Source organism: Scardinius erythrophthalmus (genome assembly GCF_964197995.2).
Source record: "Scardinius erythrophthalmus genome assembly, chromosome: 24".
NCBI classification, from domain to species: domain Eukaryota; kingdom Metazoa; phylum Chordata; class Actinopteri; order Cypriniformes; family Leuciscidae; genus Scardinius; species Scardinius erythrophthalmus.
Window position 1 is genome coordinate 6,842,464 of NC_138244.1, and position 19,222 is coordinate 6,861,685.

The window sequence follows — 19,222 nt, forward strand, 5'->3', positions numbered from 1 at the left end:
TTTTTTTAGAATGGGAGAAAAAATTTTTTTCCAAATATTTTGCGTTCCCTCGCAAACCTTTTGCGTTCCCCCGAGAAACTTTGCGTTCCCTCAAAAAGGTATTTGCGTTCCTAAGTTGAAGTTGGCAATATTCACATAGGCTATTCGAACTTCCCTATTCTTGAGCTAAACTATTTACAATCACAGTAACCTAGACAACGAGCTACAACCCAATTCTCATCAAAACAAGCTTTTATAATACCGGTAGGCTAAATTGATCTCTATGAGCAGGTGGCTGAGAGACAAGTTCAAAGGGACCGTCTGCAAAGTGCAATACAACCCAAAAAACGACTACAGCATCAATTCATAGTCAAAAATACAAAAATAGTCATTAACTTCAATGTTACAAACTGTAGTGCCACCCAATTCAGTTTACACATCAATGGTGACCCACTGGTCATACTACACTGCTTTTGCACATTTTATATTATGAAAAATATTCAATAACTTCACTGTAGCACACCAAATTTAGTTCACACATCACTGCTCTAATTTTGGTTATAGGCCTACAACACTTAGTTTGAGAAGTAATTACACATAAAAAAAAAGTAGGCCTATTCTTTACACAAATTATATTGGTACTGTACGCAGATTTTGCATTATATTTGCTTACTGAATTGTATGCCATTACACTGTATAACAGTGTGAAGTTATTTAATATATTTTTTTTCTATAAAGGGGTAAGTTATTGATTTTATTTCATAATAAATGATTAATGAGGATAGGAGCAGGCTTCACTCAATTTTAATAATACACTTTTTAGAGTGCTGGCCTAAAAATATAATACATAAGAATAGGACAGAGGCCGCACTATGCATAAACGTTTTTTATTCGTTGCACAAACGCGTTTCGGCGTGTGCCTTCTTCAGTGTGCAAAGACACACACTGAAGAAGGCACACGCCGAAACGCGTTTGTGTTATGCATAGTGCGGCCTCTGTCCTATTCTTATATTTCATAATAAATGATCATAAACATTATGCATTTTTTATCAAACTAAGTAATGTTGTATAACCAGCAGGAGAGCAGTGATGTGTGAACTGGTGACAGGCGTCAAAGTGAAGCTAGCCTACTGAATATGTTTAATAATATAAAATGTGCAGAAGGGTTTTGGGATTTGCACTTTGCAGACGGCCCCTTATTTGGACTTGTCTCTCATTCGTCTTTAGAGACAAATTAATATTATAAAGCTCGTTTTGATGAGAATTGGGTTGTAGCTCGTTGTCTGTTGTGATTGTAAATAGCTGTCGTTTGTGTTTTAACAACGTTTAGCTCAAGAATAGGGAAGTTCAAATAGCCTATGTGAATATTGCTAACTTCACTGAATTCCTGACCGCATTTCTTTATATTTGAGTCCAAGTTCAAACACTATGAAACGCTCCATTAACGTACGGAGCTCTGAAACACTGCCAGCTGGACATTAAACAGGAAGTGTCTGTCCGAACAGGTTTTGCGTGGGAACACAAATATCTCTGCGAGGGAACGCAAGGTTTCTCGGGGGAACGCAAAAGATTTTGAGAAAAAAAAAAAATTCTCCCAACCTAAAAATATTTCCACCACCACCACGTATAGGGACTCCGTATCTGTGGGTCTGTAAAGGTGCTGGTGGATGTGGCACTGCTAAATAGTTGCTGCTAAATAGGCTACATAATGGCCTTATGTGATCAAAATTCAACGACATCTGAATTAATTCTTGGCTTCTTAATCCGGTTTAACATCTATATAAATGTATAAATATATAGGCAATTTGATATAGGCATATATGCGTTTTGTGGGTGGGAGTTGGCAGCGGTTAGGGTGGAGCTCTTTTCTTTAAATGGCAGTGTGACCTTCTTTTCGGCCTGTTTGCTTGATGCCAGAACGCTAGTGATCACATCTCCAACCTCTTAATCATAAATCTGTTGAACAATTAGTCTATAGGATGTCTGCAGAGTTTGAACTTTGTCCTGGAAGAAAAATCGGGGGCTCCAACCCCTGTTTCATCATCGCTGAGATTGGACAGAACCATCAGGGAGACTTAGAAATCGCCAAAAAAATGATCCGAATGGCAAAGGTAAAGTACAGCTTTATCAGATGTGAAGTCTGATACCTTGTTGATGTCGGTTCTTTTCATGGGTGGGGGTGGGGGGTATAGATTTCAACGTTAGCAGGGAAACCCCAAAACCACGGTTTGCATATAGAAAAAAAAATACAAATTAATTAAAATTTAAGAAAATAAGAGTTTTTTTTTTCATTTCTTTTATTAATGACTTTTTTTCTAAACAGAAGAAATGACCTGGAAACAGGATAGGCTATATCCTGAGGCCGTTCACACAGAGCAAGTTTTCCATTCCATTGAGCTACTTTCCCTTTGTTTTTTAATTTAAACACGACGGACATGTTTGACCATTTGCAGCGTTTTTAACAACAAAAACGTGTTGTGAGCCGGACCAAATTTAGAACCCCAAACCCCATCTGTTTAGAAACCATGGTAATTTCACTCTAGAAATTAATTTTTCAAATATCAGGTCAATAATTAAGAGGGGACATTTCTGTAATACAGCTCCTGAGCTATCTAGCCTAACTCACACATTGTATTACATTAAATTAAATTTTAGATTTCTTATATGGTGAAATTTTGTTGTCAACCAAATCCACTTCTGCTTCCTACTTTAACTCCACACAGGACTGTGGAGCTGATTGTGCCAAGTTTCAAAAGAGCGAGATCGAACACAGATTCACCAAGCTCGCTCTGGAGCGTCTCTATACGTCCCCTCACGCCTGGGGCCCGACCTACGGGGCTCATAAACACCATCTGGAGTTCAGTCACCAGCAGTACAGAGAGCTGCAACAGTTCGCCAATGAAGTTGGCATCTTCTTTACTGCATCAGGGATGGATGAGGTGAACAAATGAAAGAGGGTCTCAACGTTTCCCTTACGAAAAAGAAGTATAATTCAAGTTCATTTTATGAAGTATACTTAAGTAATGTTCAAGTATATTTTTAAGTATACTTTAGGAAGTAAGTATACTAATATCAATGTGTACTTGTAGTAAACTTGTAAGTGTACTATTTCAATACTGCTTATGACTAAATTGGCCCACTTTTAGTATATGAAAGTATATGTTTAAGTGTACTAAGTGTAAGAGTACAGTAAACTACTTAGTTTAATATTTTAATACAAAAAAGTATATTTAAAAGGCTACTCGATCAAAAGGGTTAACACAACTACAAGCCAAGTATACTTTGAATACTTAATTTTAAATATATATCGATCAAAAGATTGAGTAGGCTACAAGTACAGGCCAAATATACTTGGACTTTCCTCTCAGTATAAGTCAAGTACACTGAAGTGTAATTTTAAGTATATTTCTGAGGAGTACATAAAGTATATTTTTGAGAAGTATGTAAAATGTAGACTTAAAGTATACTTCCTTATTTTTAGTTTAAAAGAAGTATTATACTAATGGAACACTTGAATAAACCTTTTTTTCGTAAGGGTTATTATATATCAAGAGAATATGTGCATATTAAACCCAGTATATTGAAATGCATTATATAACTTTTCCTCTTCCTACCTCAACCAGATGGCTGTAGAATTTCTTCATGAAATCAATGTGCCGTTTTTTAAAGTTGCCTCAGCTGACACCAACAATATCCCTTACCTGGAGAAAACCGCCAAAAAGGGTAAAACTCACTTACGCTGACACACATTTCAAATGAAAAGTCCAGAAGCTGTCGTTACATTAACTTTAAAGTGTTGTTGCTGAAAACTCGTTCTATGTATTTGTCAGATTCACTGCCAAGGTCACAGTGTTCCTCTATTTACACAACATTTATCAGACACTATCCAGTGACTCGCAAATGAGAAAAGTACAAGCCCAACCGAGAACTGAATCTGAGAAGCTTCTCTTGTGCACTTGAAGTCAGTTATTCTGGAGCACTGAGACATTAGGTAATGACAGTGCTGATTGGCCAGAGAGCAGAGCCAATGAAACCTAGAAATCCTGGTGTGGATTTTCTGGAGTTTCATGTCGCTGGCTTTGAGTCTAGAGAATTTGGCATGTGTGTAATGTGATTATGACTAAAACTTTGACCTGATTTTCTCCCAGAAGCAGCCATGTCTTGAAGCTGATGTTTTGGTGTATTTGTGTAGGTCGTCCCATGGTGATTTCTAGTGGAATGCAGTCTATGGAGACCATGCGCTGTGTTTACCAAACCGTCAAGCAGCACAATCCCAATTTCACGTTCCTGCAGTGTACCAGTGCTTATCCACTGCCAATAGAGCACGTCAACCTCAGCCTGATCCCTGTAAGACACAATCACTTTACTCACATCTTCATAAACTCCATAAAATGATTGTTTACGAAGGCATTTTTAGCTGAGTAGTTTCGGTTTTGCTTAGAATCTTTCGGTTTCCTTTTTCCTACACAGGAGTTCCAGAAGGAGTTTCCGGACATTCCCATCGGCTACTCTGGACATGAGGCGGGCATCCATGTGTCTGTGGCCGCTGTGGCACTCGGGGCAAAGGTCCTGGAGCGTCATGTGTCCCTGGATAAGAGCTGGAAAGGCAGTGACCACGCAGCATCACTGGAGCCGGCGGAGCTGGCGGAGCTGGTGAAAGCCATCAGGACGGTTGAGATGGCAATGGGTTCGCCGGTCAAACAGATGCTGCCCTGTGAGGCTTCCTGTCACAGCAAGGTCAGATAAAACGCTCATTCTGACAGATTATAAAACCAAAAAATTATCAAACGTCATTCAACCAATAGTTATGTTCTTTCTTGCAGTTGGGTAAGTCAGTGGTGGCCCGGAAACCATTGAAGAAGGGTGAGACATTAACTCTCGACATGCTGACAGTAAAAGTGGCCGAACCGCACGGCATGAGACCAGAGAACATCTTCAAACTGGTTGGCAAGAAAATCACTGTGGACCTGGAGGAAGATGCCATCATTACTGATGCCATGATAAAAGACTGATGATATCTATGCATCTTATCAGTCATTATTAAAATGTATTTTTTAATTGCATTATTGTTTTGACATCAGAAATATGTGAATATGGCATCTTGTATTGATTTTGCAAATGCCTAATGTCCTGTCATAAGTTTGCTTTATGTTGTAACCAACTGCTATGTTGCAAACTATATTGTGAACAAACACTTTGTCCAATAAAATGTCTCTCTCTCAATTAATTTCAGCTCAACTTTGACTCTTGGGTCTTTGTTCATATTGGTCTCTCAAGCTATGTTTCCCAAAAGCAAGATGTTTTGTCCTATAATTAGTTTAAACCACACAATGTCTGTTAAATCATTTTAACCAGATAGCCTGCGTTACAGCATGAGTTGTGTTTTAAAACAGTCACAGGCAGTGGACATTAAACCCTTGATAGAAGCTGAAGACAAGAGTATCCAGATAAAGCAATAACACAAAAACATTGCTAGAAAAAAAAAAAAAAACATGTAGCCTAACATGTAGCCCTAGTGACAAATAAAACAAGCAGGCAAACTTGGATTGTTTAATAATTATTATTGTTTCTAATAATCGATTCTAATTGCTTATTACATGGCTTGGCTGAATTCCAATGTAGAATGCGGTCTGTTATTTCTTGATAACTATAACAGACCGTTGCCATGCAAAACAGCGCGTTGCTATGGACGCGGAACGGACTATTTTCTTTAGCGGAAGCAATACAATCGTTTTTAAATCAATAAACTCCTTTTAAATAAAGAATTTGTGTCAATTTATTATTTATTTTGTAGGTAGCCATGTAATAAGCGGGATAATGTATAGTGAGCCGGTTGTTATAGTGATTAACAACCCCTTCAGGCTGGTTCAGCCTGTCGGGGTTGTTATTCACTATAACAACTGGCTCACTATACATTATCCCTTACTTAATTTATAATAGGCCTACTAGCATATATTTTATCTTTTGCCGCGTGTCAATTTTGTTTTGATACTTAGGCGATGTTGTAGCAGCCCTGGTGAAAACAAAATAGGTCTACTACGCTATAAGTATACACTTTTGGGTGACCAGATGAAATTGGCTGAAATTCGGGACGGGACGGGACGGGGTTTGCGGGATGGGGGGCTTCTATGATATTAGACTGCGTAGCCATATAGGTGATAGGTGCGTGACATATCGATATATTCGACATGGGGAGAGAGTTGTGGAAGGCCTAATGTTAAACATAAATACAGGTGCTGGTCATATAATTAGAATATCATCAAAAAGTTGATTTATTTCAGTAATTCCATTAAAAAAGTGAAACTTGTATATTATATAGACTCATTACATGCAAAGTGAGATATCTCAAGCCTTTATTTGTTATAAGTTTGATAATTATAGCTTACAGCTTGTGAAAACCACAAAATCAAAATCTCAGAAAATTAGAATATTACATGAAATCACACAGTAATTACACAGTAATTCCATGGTCATTGAACCAGCTTTTGGTTATTTTGGCAGTGTGGGCCGGTGCAAATCCTGCTGGAAAATGAAGGAAGCATCTCCATAAAGCTTGTCTGCTGAAGGAAACATGAAGTGCTCTGGAAATGTCCTGGTAGACGGCTGCGTTGAGTGGACAGCACAGTGGACCAACACCAGCCGATGACATGGCTCCCCAAACCAACACAGACTGTGGAAACTTCACACTGGACTTCAAGCATCTTGGATTGTGTGCCTCTCCATTCTTCCTCCAGACTCTGGGACCTTGGTTTCCAAATGAGATGCAAAATTTGCATTCCACTGTGCTTTATTAAATCCAGAGTCAACGCAGCCGTCTACCAGGACATTTTCAGAGCACTTCATGCTTCCTTCATTTTCCAGCAGGATTTGCACCTGCCCACACTGCCACTACATATTGTGGTTTTCACAAGCTGTAAGCCATAATCATCAAAACTATAACAAATAAAGGCTTGAGATATCTCACTTTGCATGTAATGAGTCTATATAATATACAAGTTTCACTTTTTTAATGGAATTAAAAATAAATTTAAAAAAATTACTGAAATAAATCAACTTTTTGATGATATTCTAATTATATGACCAGCATCTGTATATAGCAGCAAAGACAACATCGGCAGTATTGACGGCAAAATAGGCTACAGAATATTTCGTTCTGTATTGACAGGTGCAATATTTGAAAATCGATCATATATATTTTTTTTTAATTACATTTATATCCATGCATTTATGTCAAAACTTAAACTTTCAAACATCAATATGTCATTTCTACCAGAAAGACTCGGAAGATAAAGTGATTGAACAACGCATTTATTTATTGGCAGCCCGGCAAGCATTGTAAAGTTCTTTGGCGTAGGCCCCGTCCGTAGCTCGTAATCCGAGGGTATAGCGGATCTGCATCTCCTGCCTGAAGACGAAGGCAGGGGCGCAGCCGACCCCCTAGAAGGTATGGACAGGAGCATCCTGGTGGTGGTGGGGAGGATGGAGGTTGTTGTCGCGTCGGCATCTGCGAACTCAAACATGAGTAAGTACCTATCTTTTATACAGAAGGTATAAAGACGTGATTGGATAGAGATGAAGGTAATAAGTGACGTAGTGAATGAGTCTTCCTGGCAGAACTTAGCTAAAGCTTCCATTTATTAATATGTTTTCATGTCAAAATGACATACAAACATCTTTTCCTATTCTATTTTGCCTGGAAACGTTTCCAACACGCTTGCGAGTTGCGTGAAAAATAGGCGTCGGTTCTATTTCTAGCATGCACGTGTTTTCGAGCCGCGCCTGAGACGCGCGTGTAACGCAGGCAGTGTGCAAGCTCTAACCTGTTAACATGGGAGCCAAAATAAAAACGGACACGCCACGCAGCCAGTGTCTCGCTGGCTTCAACCTCCGCAGACAGTTTTTAATGTTTACCAGATAATAACTAGGCAACTAAAAATTTTTAGGCCAGATTCGGGATTCGGGACAACAGTTTAGATTTCGGGACTGTCCCGAATTTTTCCCCTAAGCTACTTGCAGCCAGATTAATTCAGATACGCCAACTCTCACACATTCACCGTGAGACTCACGCAATTGACACTTTTCACACGCTCTCACGCCACACATCCATTTTCTCACGCACAGAAAAATCGCAACGCAAAGAGGACACGGAGACCAACGGACTAGGCAGAGCAGGTTATTTTATGATATAAAACAAATCTCAGCTCTCAGATTCTGTCACTTTTATTACGAAATTCAAACAATAAATACCGTTTTTGAGTTTGTAAATATGACGTGACAGATCCCTAGCGGCACGTGAATTTGATCGTGGGAAATTTGAACAATGGACGCATCTCCGATCCGAAGATATCGCCAAACGTTTTTTTGTTTTGTTTGTTTTTTTCTTATGTAAGACGTTCACTTCACCATGCACTCTCCACAATGAATAGCTTATTATCCCTATATGACTGTGAAACGTAACTGGTATCATCACAAACGTTAGGCTTCTGTGCCCTAAAAACGGGCATATTTCATAGTATTGTGTCATGCAAGGTCATTTCAAAATCTAGAGAAATGTGCGAGGTGGCAAGCGGGGTGCAGTTGAGACACACATGTAGCCTACCAGGGCTCCAGACTAACTTTTTTTATTAGGAGCGCTGTAGCCCCTGACTTAAAATTTTAGGAGCGCAAGCAGAAAATTTAGGGGCACACCTTAAATCACCTTGCAATGCAATTATTCACATTTTCCCCCAAAATAACTGTATTACTGACAAATGCTTTGATAATAAATAGCCTTAACGTACAGAAATTACAATGTGCAGTTTTATTTTAAGTTCACAGGGCTCCAGACTAACATTTGAGGGCAGCGGCACTAAGTTCTACAGAAAGTATTTGGTAGCACTGTGGGATGACAAAGCACTGAGCTTAATTTGAGGTGTATAGATAAAGTTAACTTTAATTATTATCATTCATAATGTCTTAATATTAATTCAAAAGCAAAATGAGTGACAAAATAGAAATTAGGGAGTGAAAATAGCCAGTAAGCGTCCTCTGCAGCTATGTTTACAATAGTAATTTAATCTTTATCTTTTTTTTTTTTTTAAATAAGTGTGAGTTTCCCTACTTCTTGAAACTTTTAGTTTTATAAATAGGTCTTTAAAGGATGAACAAAAAATGTTTGGTCAACACATTATTAAAAATAACATTTAAATATGATAATATAGTTTTGAAGTGCTGGAAAAATATGTGTAGGCTACTGTTATAACCACAGTATACCATAGTTACAGTTAGTGTTACTACAGTAAATCCAAGGTGATTGTTGCTGATCTGTGGACCTAAAGCCTTCAATAACTTGTTCGCTCATTGCACATGTTTCTCCTGGTTTCCACGTCAGCGCTGTTTGATCTTATATGGTTTATAACAGAGAATTCTGCGTCAAATCTGAATGTTTCTCACTGGATCTCGCAGCAATGTTATTAATTCTGTCGCGAACTCAATGGATTTCTTCACTGGATCTCCACGATGTAACTGTTTCGCGTGATCGCGATCGGCCCGCGACTGGCGAGGAGCTCTGCGCTGTCTATTATTGGTTCGAACTATTAAACGGTCTGTGAAGCAGAATGAGTGCTGAGTAGCGCAGTTTTTTCCACTTTCATTTTGTTTTTATTTATTAACATGTCACGGCACACTCTATGCTTGAGGCTGAGATTGAGTGTTTAAACTGCGAAGTGCCTGCACTGTCTGCAAACTTCGTTTTCCCCGCAGTTCTGGGGTAGCCACTGCAACATTCGCAGTTCATGGAGTTCATCTCCTTACAGTACCTCAACCAGCTGAATTCTCGTAGCCAGTCTTCCCGAAAATAGTGGGTTCAGGCCTTTATCACCTTACAAACCTCTGACTCTGAATCATCATCATCCGATTGTGTCTGTCCGTGACATTGATATTTGTCTCCGTCTCCTTCCCACGGACGTTTACGCGCGCTCGATTATCTCTAGGACCCTCCCCCTCCACACATTAGCCAGTTACAGTGGCCATTCCCTATTCTTCTCACACTCATTGGCCTGCCACACATTCCAGATTCATTGACGCGCCCCTTCCACGTTTAACGTGAAAAAATAAAAAAATAAATTACTGGTCGCACATGTGCGACTGGGTGTAAAATTCAGTCGAGCACACTCAAATTTTGGTCGCAAAATGCGACCATTTGGTCGCAGTCTGGAGCCCTGCCTACACTGTTAGACTTTTCTGTAATTTCTACAGTTATTTACTTTAAATTTCCCAGTATTATACTGCTATTGCTCTTTACAGTAAATAACTGTGATTCCCATTGCATCATGGGAATTTTCTGTGACGTCTAACACCACATACAGAGACTTACTGTATTTTTTAAATTTGCTGTATACTACTGTATTTGACGTAATGGCCTCTCTGGTTGGCACCATTCCATCATGCTTTTTAATTCCTAATTTTTGCCTTACACCACGTGTCTACAACGCTATAATAGCCAGAAGCTGTCTACGTTGTACGGAGCCCGGGAAGTCACCTGTGGGAGAAAAAAAAAAACAATCCGTGGCGACGGTTTTGCAATCCATCCGCTCAGTTTATAAACCGTACCAACGAATTCTCAAACTGTTCCCTCGGTTTAACAAATCGTGCCCACAGATTAATAAACCGTACCCACGAGTTTCTAATCCGTGCTCTCAGATTTGTAAACCGTGCCTTCAGTTTCTGCAATCTGTACCCACAAATTCATACAGATGGTGCCCAACCAGAATGCCTATTATCACCGCGGCGAAAATAAGCCAGCCGCATTTCAAAGTCGTTCCCGAAATGACCGCCAGGTGGCGCAAATGGACATTGTGCAAATCAGCAGCAATTGCCGTATTTTAAAATGTAAGTGGGTTAAATATAAAACCCTAAGCCTAATAGGCATATTTTTCATATATATAAATAGGCCTATATAGTCCATGGGCCAAGCCAGAATTTGGTACCACCTAAGGTGGCAAAATCTCTTTGGTACCAGTTTGTTTGTTGAGTCCATATAAGTACTTTGAAACATGATAACCTTTTCAAATGAGTAGCTTTACTAATATTTTGGGACAATCATTATTATTGCCATTATCGTCCTACAGTATCTGCCCCGCAGGTTTGTATGAAGTCTATTATAAGAGGTAGCCATACATGGTATGTGTTTATTTTTTCAGGACAGTCAGGGCTATCCAGATCTGCCATAATTTGACATGATATATGTGGTATACGTTTTATATTAGCCTTCATATTAAAGAAAACTATTTTTTGCATCTACTAAATTGTTATATTTGTAAATCTATCTCAAAAGATATTGATGTTAAGGGGGGTATCTTTTCAGATATGGATAGACAAGACTGTCTGTAATCTGGTGATATCAGAACCATGATGGTGGGGCAATCCATGACCTAGCAATTTGAAAAAATATGTATGTACTGTATATGAAATAATATTACACAACAACAAGGACTGGTGCTAGTTTCAAAAGTTTCAGATTACTCCTCCATACCTTGTTGTACAGATATGCCACTATGTTCATCTGAAAAGGTGAGTCCTGCTGTTTATTTTGATATGTGTTACCCTTGGAGGCTACAGGCACTTCTAGACTTATTCAGCTATGACTCAGCTGTGTGAAAATGAGTGAAGAAATGACCGATGATTGCAACTTTGTTTTAATTTAATTTGATTTTTCAAATCAAGATTACTCAGACCATCTTTGTTCTACAAGCAATCTGCTAGTGTCACTGTGAAGCAGAAGGGTCACTCTGATACCTATTTTATACAATAACATCTTTGTGAGTAATTAAAAAAAGATTGATGAGTGTGTGGAGATGCAGAAATGGCAAGTAGTTTAAGACGGCTGACATTTCATGTGATTTCAAAACCAGATTACTTCACAATACTTTGTTGCACAGACTAGCACATAGCATCATTGGAAACGGCTAGTCCTGATGCTATTTTTAGCACCACAAATTTAAATGTTCATTGTTCTTGATATACCGGCATTTCTGTTATTTTCAGAGCAAGGTACATCACAAAATAGAGAAGTATGGCAGAACAAAGTGCAAGTGGTACACAGCCAGAGTGTTTAATACACTGTTCGGATGATGACTCTAACCTTGTGGCACCTACGAATATAGATTCATGGAACACACTACTCAGAGCAGCTAAAATAAGAGGCTACAGCCCCATCCTTGATCTTGCTAAAGACCTACCTGAAGGTAGCATACCATCAGTATTGTATCACAGGAAATGTCGTAGCATCTTCACTATGAAGAAACTGCTTGACAGCATCCTTGCAAAAGAAAGTTCTGCAGAAATATCTGCAGAAGACATAAGAAAATCCACTAGACAAGGTTCACAGGCATCAAGGGTGTATGAGGCCAAATGTATATTTTGTGACAAATGTAGCAAGTATTTGAAAGGTCAAAGGACAAAAGAGAGCCTGACAAAATGCACAGAGTTGAGAGCTGATGATACAATCAGGAGAGCCGCTGTAGGGAAAGGTGACAACAGAATGCTAGCCATAGTCAGTCGTGAACTAGTAGCAGCTGAATGTCATTATCACAGTTCCTGCTACAGGCTGTACACAAAGGTTCCAAATACAGACATAGACAAAGGTGAAATGAACTTGGACCAAGCAGAATGTCATTATGAAGCAGCAGAGAGAATGGCACTCGACAAAGTTTTTGCATACATTAGGGAAGGACTTATTGAACATCCTACAGTGGTACCATTCACAGACCTGACCTCTAAACTGGTGACAGAAATGGCTGAATGTGGTGTAACACAAGTGACACCTTCTACAAAGAAACACCTACGTCGCAAGGTTGAATCTGAATTTGGTGAATCTTTACACATCATACCAAATGACAAAGGAAAGCTGTTGGTATACCCTGACAATTTGACAATGGATGAACTTGTAAAGGTTTGCCAGAAACTAAAAGATGAACTGAAGGAGCACAAATCAAGCATTAGTGAAGACATCATATCGCAAGTGGCACTGAAGATCAGAGGTGATATTCGGAACCAAGATATTACTCAAGCATGGCCACCACATGCGTCAGATCTTGAGATGATGAACAGCACTCCTACATCTCTAGTAGAGTTTCTCCAGACACTCCTAACAGGTTCATCCAAAGTAGGTAATAATCCATCGCAGAGGGTGAAAAGGCTCACAGCTTCATTCAGTCAAGACCTAGTTTATGCTGTTACTTGCGGCAAAGTCAAGCCTACAAAACATATTGTGTTGCCCTTTGCTGTCAAGTCACTCACCGGAAATGTGGAACTGATAAAGATACTGAATAGACTTGGCCATGGTGTTTCATATTATCAGGTAGAAGAAATTGACACAGCCCTTTGCCTTCAGAAGCAAGCAGCAAGTGGAGGTGCCATCCCACTACCACAAAACATCAAGCCTGGTCTCTTCACAACATTGGCATGGGACAATATAGACAGACTAGAGGAGACAATGGTGAAGGGACATCACATAGAGTGAATGGAATTGCTGTGCAAACAAAGCCTATTGCTGATCATCCTGCTGAGACCAGAGCTTTGCCTTGCATCCCCAAAACCAAGAAGAGAAGCATTGAAGCAGTAGAGATGGTACTTCCCATTTACAATGCAGGAGAACGTGCCAATCCTCCTGTTATACAGACACTTGACACTAATCATGCCTCCTTTCTACAGGATGCAGCAGACAGAAACCACGTGTGGCTAATGGCTCGTCTTTCCGACAAAGACGTTTGCAGCTGGAATGGGTTCAACATCCTCACCCACAATGATACAAGTGTACAAGAAGATAGTATAGGCTATTTACCCACAATCAATGCTCCTGCTACACAGTTATCAACAGTACATGAGGTACTTAACCAGTCGATAAGCATCATGAAGTCTCTGCAGCTCAACAACATTGTTGTTGTTTTTGACCAGGCATTATATGCCAAAGCTGCAGAAATTACCTGGAAACACCAGGAGGTATTCAAGAACATCATCCTTAGAATGGGGGTCTTCCATACCACCTGTACTTTCATGGCAACAATTGGAAAACGGTTTGCAGATGCTGGTCTAAGAGACCTTTGTGTAGAGGCAGGAGTGATAGCTGATGGCTCAATCTCAGGGGTTATTGATGGTCACAGGTATAATCGAGGAGTAAGGCTCCACAAGCTGCTCTATGAGGCTTTCCTGAGACTAGCATGGAAAGGTTTTCATCCATGGTTAGAACAGAATCATCAGGAAGATCTTATTCATTTGGAAGCAACTCTGCAAGCAGTCGATAACCTGTGTGAAGAAATATCTCAGATAAGATTTGAGGGAACCCTTGAGCAAGATTCATGTCAACACATTCTGACACGATTCAATGAGTTCCTCAGCTATCTTAGAGATAACAATGGTCCCCTGTCTGCCTTCTGGATGTCTTATGTGGACATGGTTGAGATTTTGCTTAGTCTTATTCGAGCATCAAGAGAGGGAAAGTGGATGATGCATCTTGCAGCAATTAGAGCAACCATTCCATGGTGTTTTGCTTATGATAAGCTAAACTATGCCAGATATCTGACATACTACTATGCTCAAATGTCTCGCCTGGAGGTGGATCATCCTGGTGTTCATGCACACTTTATAGAGGGTGGTTTTTCTGTCCAGCTTGGCAGGAACAATCCCTTTGGAAAGATTCCGGTAGACCAGACAATTGAGGAGACTGTAAACAAGGACACCCAGACTGCCGGTGGAACCAAGGGTTTTAGCCTAAAAACTGGAGCAGTCACCAGATACTATCTCACTTCAGAAAACAGAAGTCAGTATCTGAGGCAACTCAGGAACATGAAAGGGAATGAGTCTACAGAGTGTTTCAGTCATCAAGATTTACATAAGCCCAGGATAGAGAAGGATATGGCAGATGTAAATGCCTTTGTAGAACTTATGGAGAGAAGCTGGGTAAACCCTTTAGGTCCAGATCAGTCTGATATCATTAGTCTTTCCACAGGAATGGCTGTGTCACCAGACATAGCCAGTGATCTGCTGCAAGCTCACCAGACAGGAGAGCAGGCATATCAGACGTTCAGAAGTGAACGTTTAGAGAAAGAGTCACCTGCAACCAGGTTCCATGACAAAATGAGAAAACAGAATCTGAAGACATTCTCAAGCATCAAGACAAGTGCTAGAGTAAAACAAGCACAGAAGAAAGAGGTGGTCTTGAAAGCTGACAGAAATCTCTTTGGGCATATGATCATTGCTTCGCAAAGTAGAGAACTTCAAATTAAAGATGTCCTGGCTCATCCACTTGGTCCATTGCCTTGGGCACTTTCAAATCCAGATGGCTCATTGCGGAAAACTAATAAGGCTGCTCTTGCAAGAGAGTTAGAGAAATCAGCATCATCAGTTGAAGATACTGGAGAACACTCTGCATGCATCATTGATGGAATGAGCCTTGTTCAGAAACTAAAAGGTGATGGCAAGACTTTTGGAGAGATTGCTGGTTCTGTATTGAACCTAATGTTGCACGAAGGAAGAAACAGTAAGCGGATAGATGTCGTGTTTGATGTGTACTGGAAAACATCAATCAAGAATGCTGAGAGATACAATCGTGGTTCACCAAGTAGCACTCAATGGAAGAACATTGCCCCGGGACACAATGTAGTGCAGTGGAGAAAGCTGTTAAGTAATGCAGACAGTAAAACAGCCTTGATAATATTCATCGTGGACCAGTGGAAGCTAGCAGAGAACCGGGTAAAGCTTCAGGACAAGCAGCTATTTGCAACCTGTGGAGAGAGATGCTATTGTCTGACCAAAAAAGACTGGAGTGTTGTTGAAGAGCTGAAATCTTCCCATGAGGAGGCAGATACCCGTATGCTCCTACATGCAAATCATGCTAGCCAGAATGGCTATCAAACCACAGTTATTGTGAGTGAGGATACGGATGTCATGATCCTTTGTCTTGGATGCTGTAAGAAGATAAACTGCCCCCTTTATCAGAAATCTGGCACTCAGAATCGAACAAGGTACATCAATATCAGCAACCTTGCTCAGCTCCTTGGAGATGACCTATGTGATGCTCTTATAGGGGTACATGCCTTTACTGGTTGTGATAGCGTAAGTGCTTTTGCAGGACGAGGAAAACTTACCGCTCTCAAACTTGTGAAAGGCAACAGGACATTCCAAGAGTCCTTCAAATCCCTGGGAACCTCCTGGGATGTATCAGAGGAATTATACAGCAACATGGAGTCATTTGTCTGCAGGATGTATGCACCATCGTCTAGTGTATGTGATGTTAATGAACTACGTTACCTGCTATTCTGCACCAAAAGGGGTGAAGTGGAGTCCAGCCTACTTCCCCCTTGCAGGGACTGCTTAAAGCTGCATATACAGCGTGCCAATTACCAGACAGCTGTCTGGAGGCACTGTCTGGAAGGACAGCCAGACATACCCGAACCAAAAGGACATGGATGGACAACTGATGACAAAGGTATGCTTATAATAAATACAATAATTACATTTTACTAATTATACAATAGTATAAATATCTATAGGTAATTTCTTGACATTTGGACACCTCACCGAAATGGATGAGAAATATCTCCCACTTATTTGTACAGGTATGCTGATGTTAGACTGGATGCGGGGACCCCCAGCACCAATGGCTGTTCTGGAGCTTATGGCCTGCAAGTGTTCACGGACCTGCAAGCTTCCCGACTGTTCCTGTCTTGCCAATAAATTAAAGTGCACAGAAATGTGCAAGCTACAAACCTGCAGCAATCAGAGGGAGGAGGAGGAGGAGAATACTGATGTCATGAAACTGGTTGAATATGATGATGATGACGATGATGATGATGATGATGAATAAACAGAAACACTTTGCAATGACCAAATAAGTTCATGAATAAGGTATAATTATTTTGTTTTTCTTTGTATGACATGTTCTGTTCAAATAAAGTTACAAGATTTGTTCATTCTTTGGCTCAATGGTTAGTGTCATTGAAGGCTAATTTCTGTGACAAAGCTACCACTTACAAAAGGTTATCATGTTGAAATATCATCTAGAGTTAAGGACTAAAAAAAAAAATCAAACTAGAATTTGCCACCTTGGGTGGTACCAATTAGTGAAAATTGTGGCCTGGGCCCATGGACTAATAAGGCTACAACAGAATAGAACTAAAGATAGAATCAATTTTAGAACTGAAAAAATAGAATCAAAAGTTAAAAATAGAGACGATATTAGGAGCAATGACGCTGAATATTTTTACTATTCTATTGAGGAATTAGATAAATGAAGAGCTCTCGTGAGCGATACAATTGCATAGTAATTTATAGTGATTTCAAAAGCAGTCCTTAAAAAAAAAAATACATGGAGTAGTGTGGCATAAAATTTGAGATTACTAGTTAAGATCCTGGTTTCAATGCCCTTAATGTATAGGCTAGGCTACTGCTTTAAAAAAATGACACAACGCGTTTTGAGATTGTTTTGAATTAAACATTGAAGTTTAAAATGTAGTGTTTTGGCACACCAGGCCGAGTGGCGTTATACGCATTGTTCAAAAATCAGGTTTTATTCTGGCATGTTGAATTGGCGTTAGAATTTTTTTTTTTTTTTTTTTTGATTTATTAGATTTAGATTTTAGATTTCGTTAGATTTATTTTTTCTCATAAGAGCTAAAATAACTTAATATATGCCTTGTCTTAATATGACCTACTTAATATAGGCAATAGGCATATAATAGCCTATATAATAAATTAGCAAAACTTGGCCACTAAATATTTAATTTTCAATTATTTGAATTATCACAATTAAAGTTTTAATTTTATTAAATTGAACAAGCGCAACAATCAGCATTTAATCAAATATTCTAAAAGATGTATTATTAATAATAATGTTATTTCAACATAATATTTCGTTATATCATAATATCGTTTTGTCGACATAATATGTGTGCGTGCAACAAGCAAGATGTGTATTTGTAAATCCGGTGATGCATGCATTGATTTTTATCAATAAACTAGTGTTAGTGTTTTCTTGACGATCGCCATATTTGTAGTGAACGCACCTAGAGATAAATGCACATAAAGACATAATCTGATTATCAGAGAGTAGCCTTTTCTTTTCGTTTTGAATTATTTCGTTTGAAGGCATTTCAAGCTTTGTGTATTTGATGTATTTATCATGTCTGTGTGTGAGGCATACGCTGAGTTTCGTTAAGTTAGGATGAGATGCGCTCCAGCTGACGTGCAACGCAAGTGACCGCGCGGGCGCCTCCATGATTAGTGTCTGTTATATTTGCTTCTCTTACTTATTAAATACAGGCAAATTGGTTGATGAAAAATTGGTTAAAATTAAGATACAATTTATAGAAAACGAAATTCACTTTAAAGAAAGGTTTTCTACTGAACAAAACTTAATGAAGTGGTCAAAATCATGTCTGACCCACTCCATATCCATCTCTCGATATAGCCTAATAGATCCTATCTTACTCGTGCTGTTCACTTTTCATATTCAACATAGATGGAAAAAAAATAATTAAATGAAACCTTGTAACGAATTCACACTGTAGGGTAGAGTGTGTACAGTTGAGACACCTTAAATAAGTTGCGTTCGCAGCAAGCACAAGTTGTGATTTTTGCTGTGCACTTGCATATTAGTGTCAGCTGGGAAGGAAATATATACCAGACCTCTTGGAACTTTAAAGGCCATGTTGCAGGTTAACAACCACTGTCGATTAATGGGTACATAAATCACTCAAGATATGTATATCATTTTTAAAATGTCCCAAAAATGGCCTTAAAGACCAGTTTTTTACGTTTTTGGTATTAACGTTTTTTTTACGCAACTCGGTGATGACGTCACGTTGGGGAGAAGTGGAGGAAAGCTAGCCTCAGCCACATTGTGGGGGAAAGGAGAGTCGTTGCAAACCGCTCTACTTTTTCGTATTATATTCCGCTTTGTGATACCCAACGACATAAAATACAATGGATAACAGTTTAAATGTTTATTACCAACAAGTAAATAGCACAAATTCGATGAAAAAAAAAAGCCTGCAACACGGCCTTTAATTGAATACATAGCGTTGGTAAAGCATACTGAAATTACATCCCTACAAATTTATTAGGCCCTACTGAAAATAAATGTATCGAATTTAAGCAAAGTAGCCTAAATGTTAAAGTCCCCATGAAATCAAAATTGACCCTATTTACTTTGTTAGCGCATATTACTAGTCTTGTGGTGAAAAATTAATCCGTGCAAGAAAATATT

The 19,222-nt window shown here is 39.2% G+C and overlaps 1 protein-coding gene across 1 annotated transcript; it reads left to right on the top strand.

Annotated features, from left to right (window-relative positions):
• Window positions 1-1,803: 1,803 nt before the first annotated feature.
• Window positions 1,804-5,215, top strand: LOC308684963 (N-acetylneuraminate-9-phosphate synthase-like). Its single transcript, XM_081356346.1, has 6 exons — window positions 1,804-2,090; window positions 2,703-2,918; window positions 3,603-3,702; window positions 4,172-4,326; window positions 4,450-4,716; window positions 4,803-5,215. The coding sequence occupies exons 1-6, from the start codon at window positions 1,959-1,961 to the stop codon at window positions 4,989-4,991; spliced, it is 1,059 nt and encodes a 352-aa protein (XP_081212472.1). The 5' UTR covers window positions 1,804-1,958; the 3' UTR covers window positions 4,992-5,215.
• Window positions 5,216-19,222: the final 14,007 nt, after the last annotated feature.

What these genes read in the sequence shown, in the direction of transcription:
- LOC308684963 (XM_081356346.1), top strand. Translation starts at nt 1,959, where the DNA reads ATGTCTGCAGAGTTTGAACTTTGTCCTGGAAGAAAAATCGGGGGCTCC. An exon ending in AAATGATCCGAATGGCAAAG is followed by an intron (nt 2,091 to 2,702) that starts GTAAAGTACAGC and finishes AACTCCACACAG; the next exon opens with GACTGTGGAGCTGATTGTGC. An exon ending in CTGCATCAGGGATGGATGAG is followed by an intron (nt 2,919 to 3,602) that starts GTGAACAAATGA and finishes TACCTCAACCAG; the next exon opens with ATGGCTGTAGAATTTCTTCA.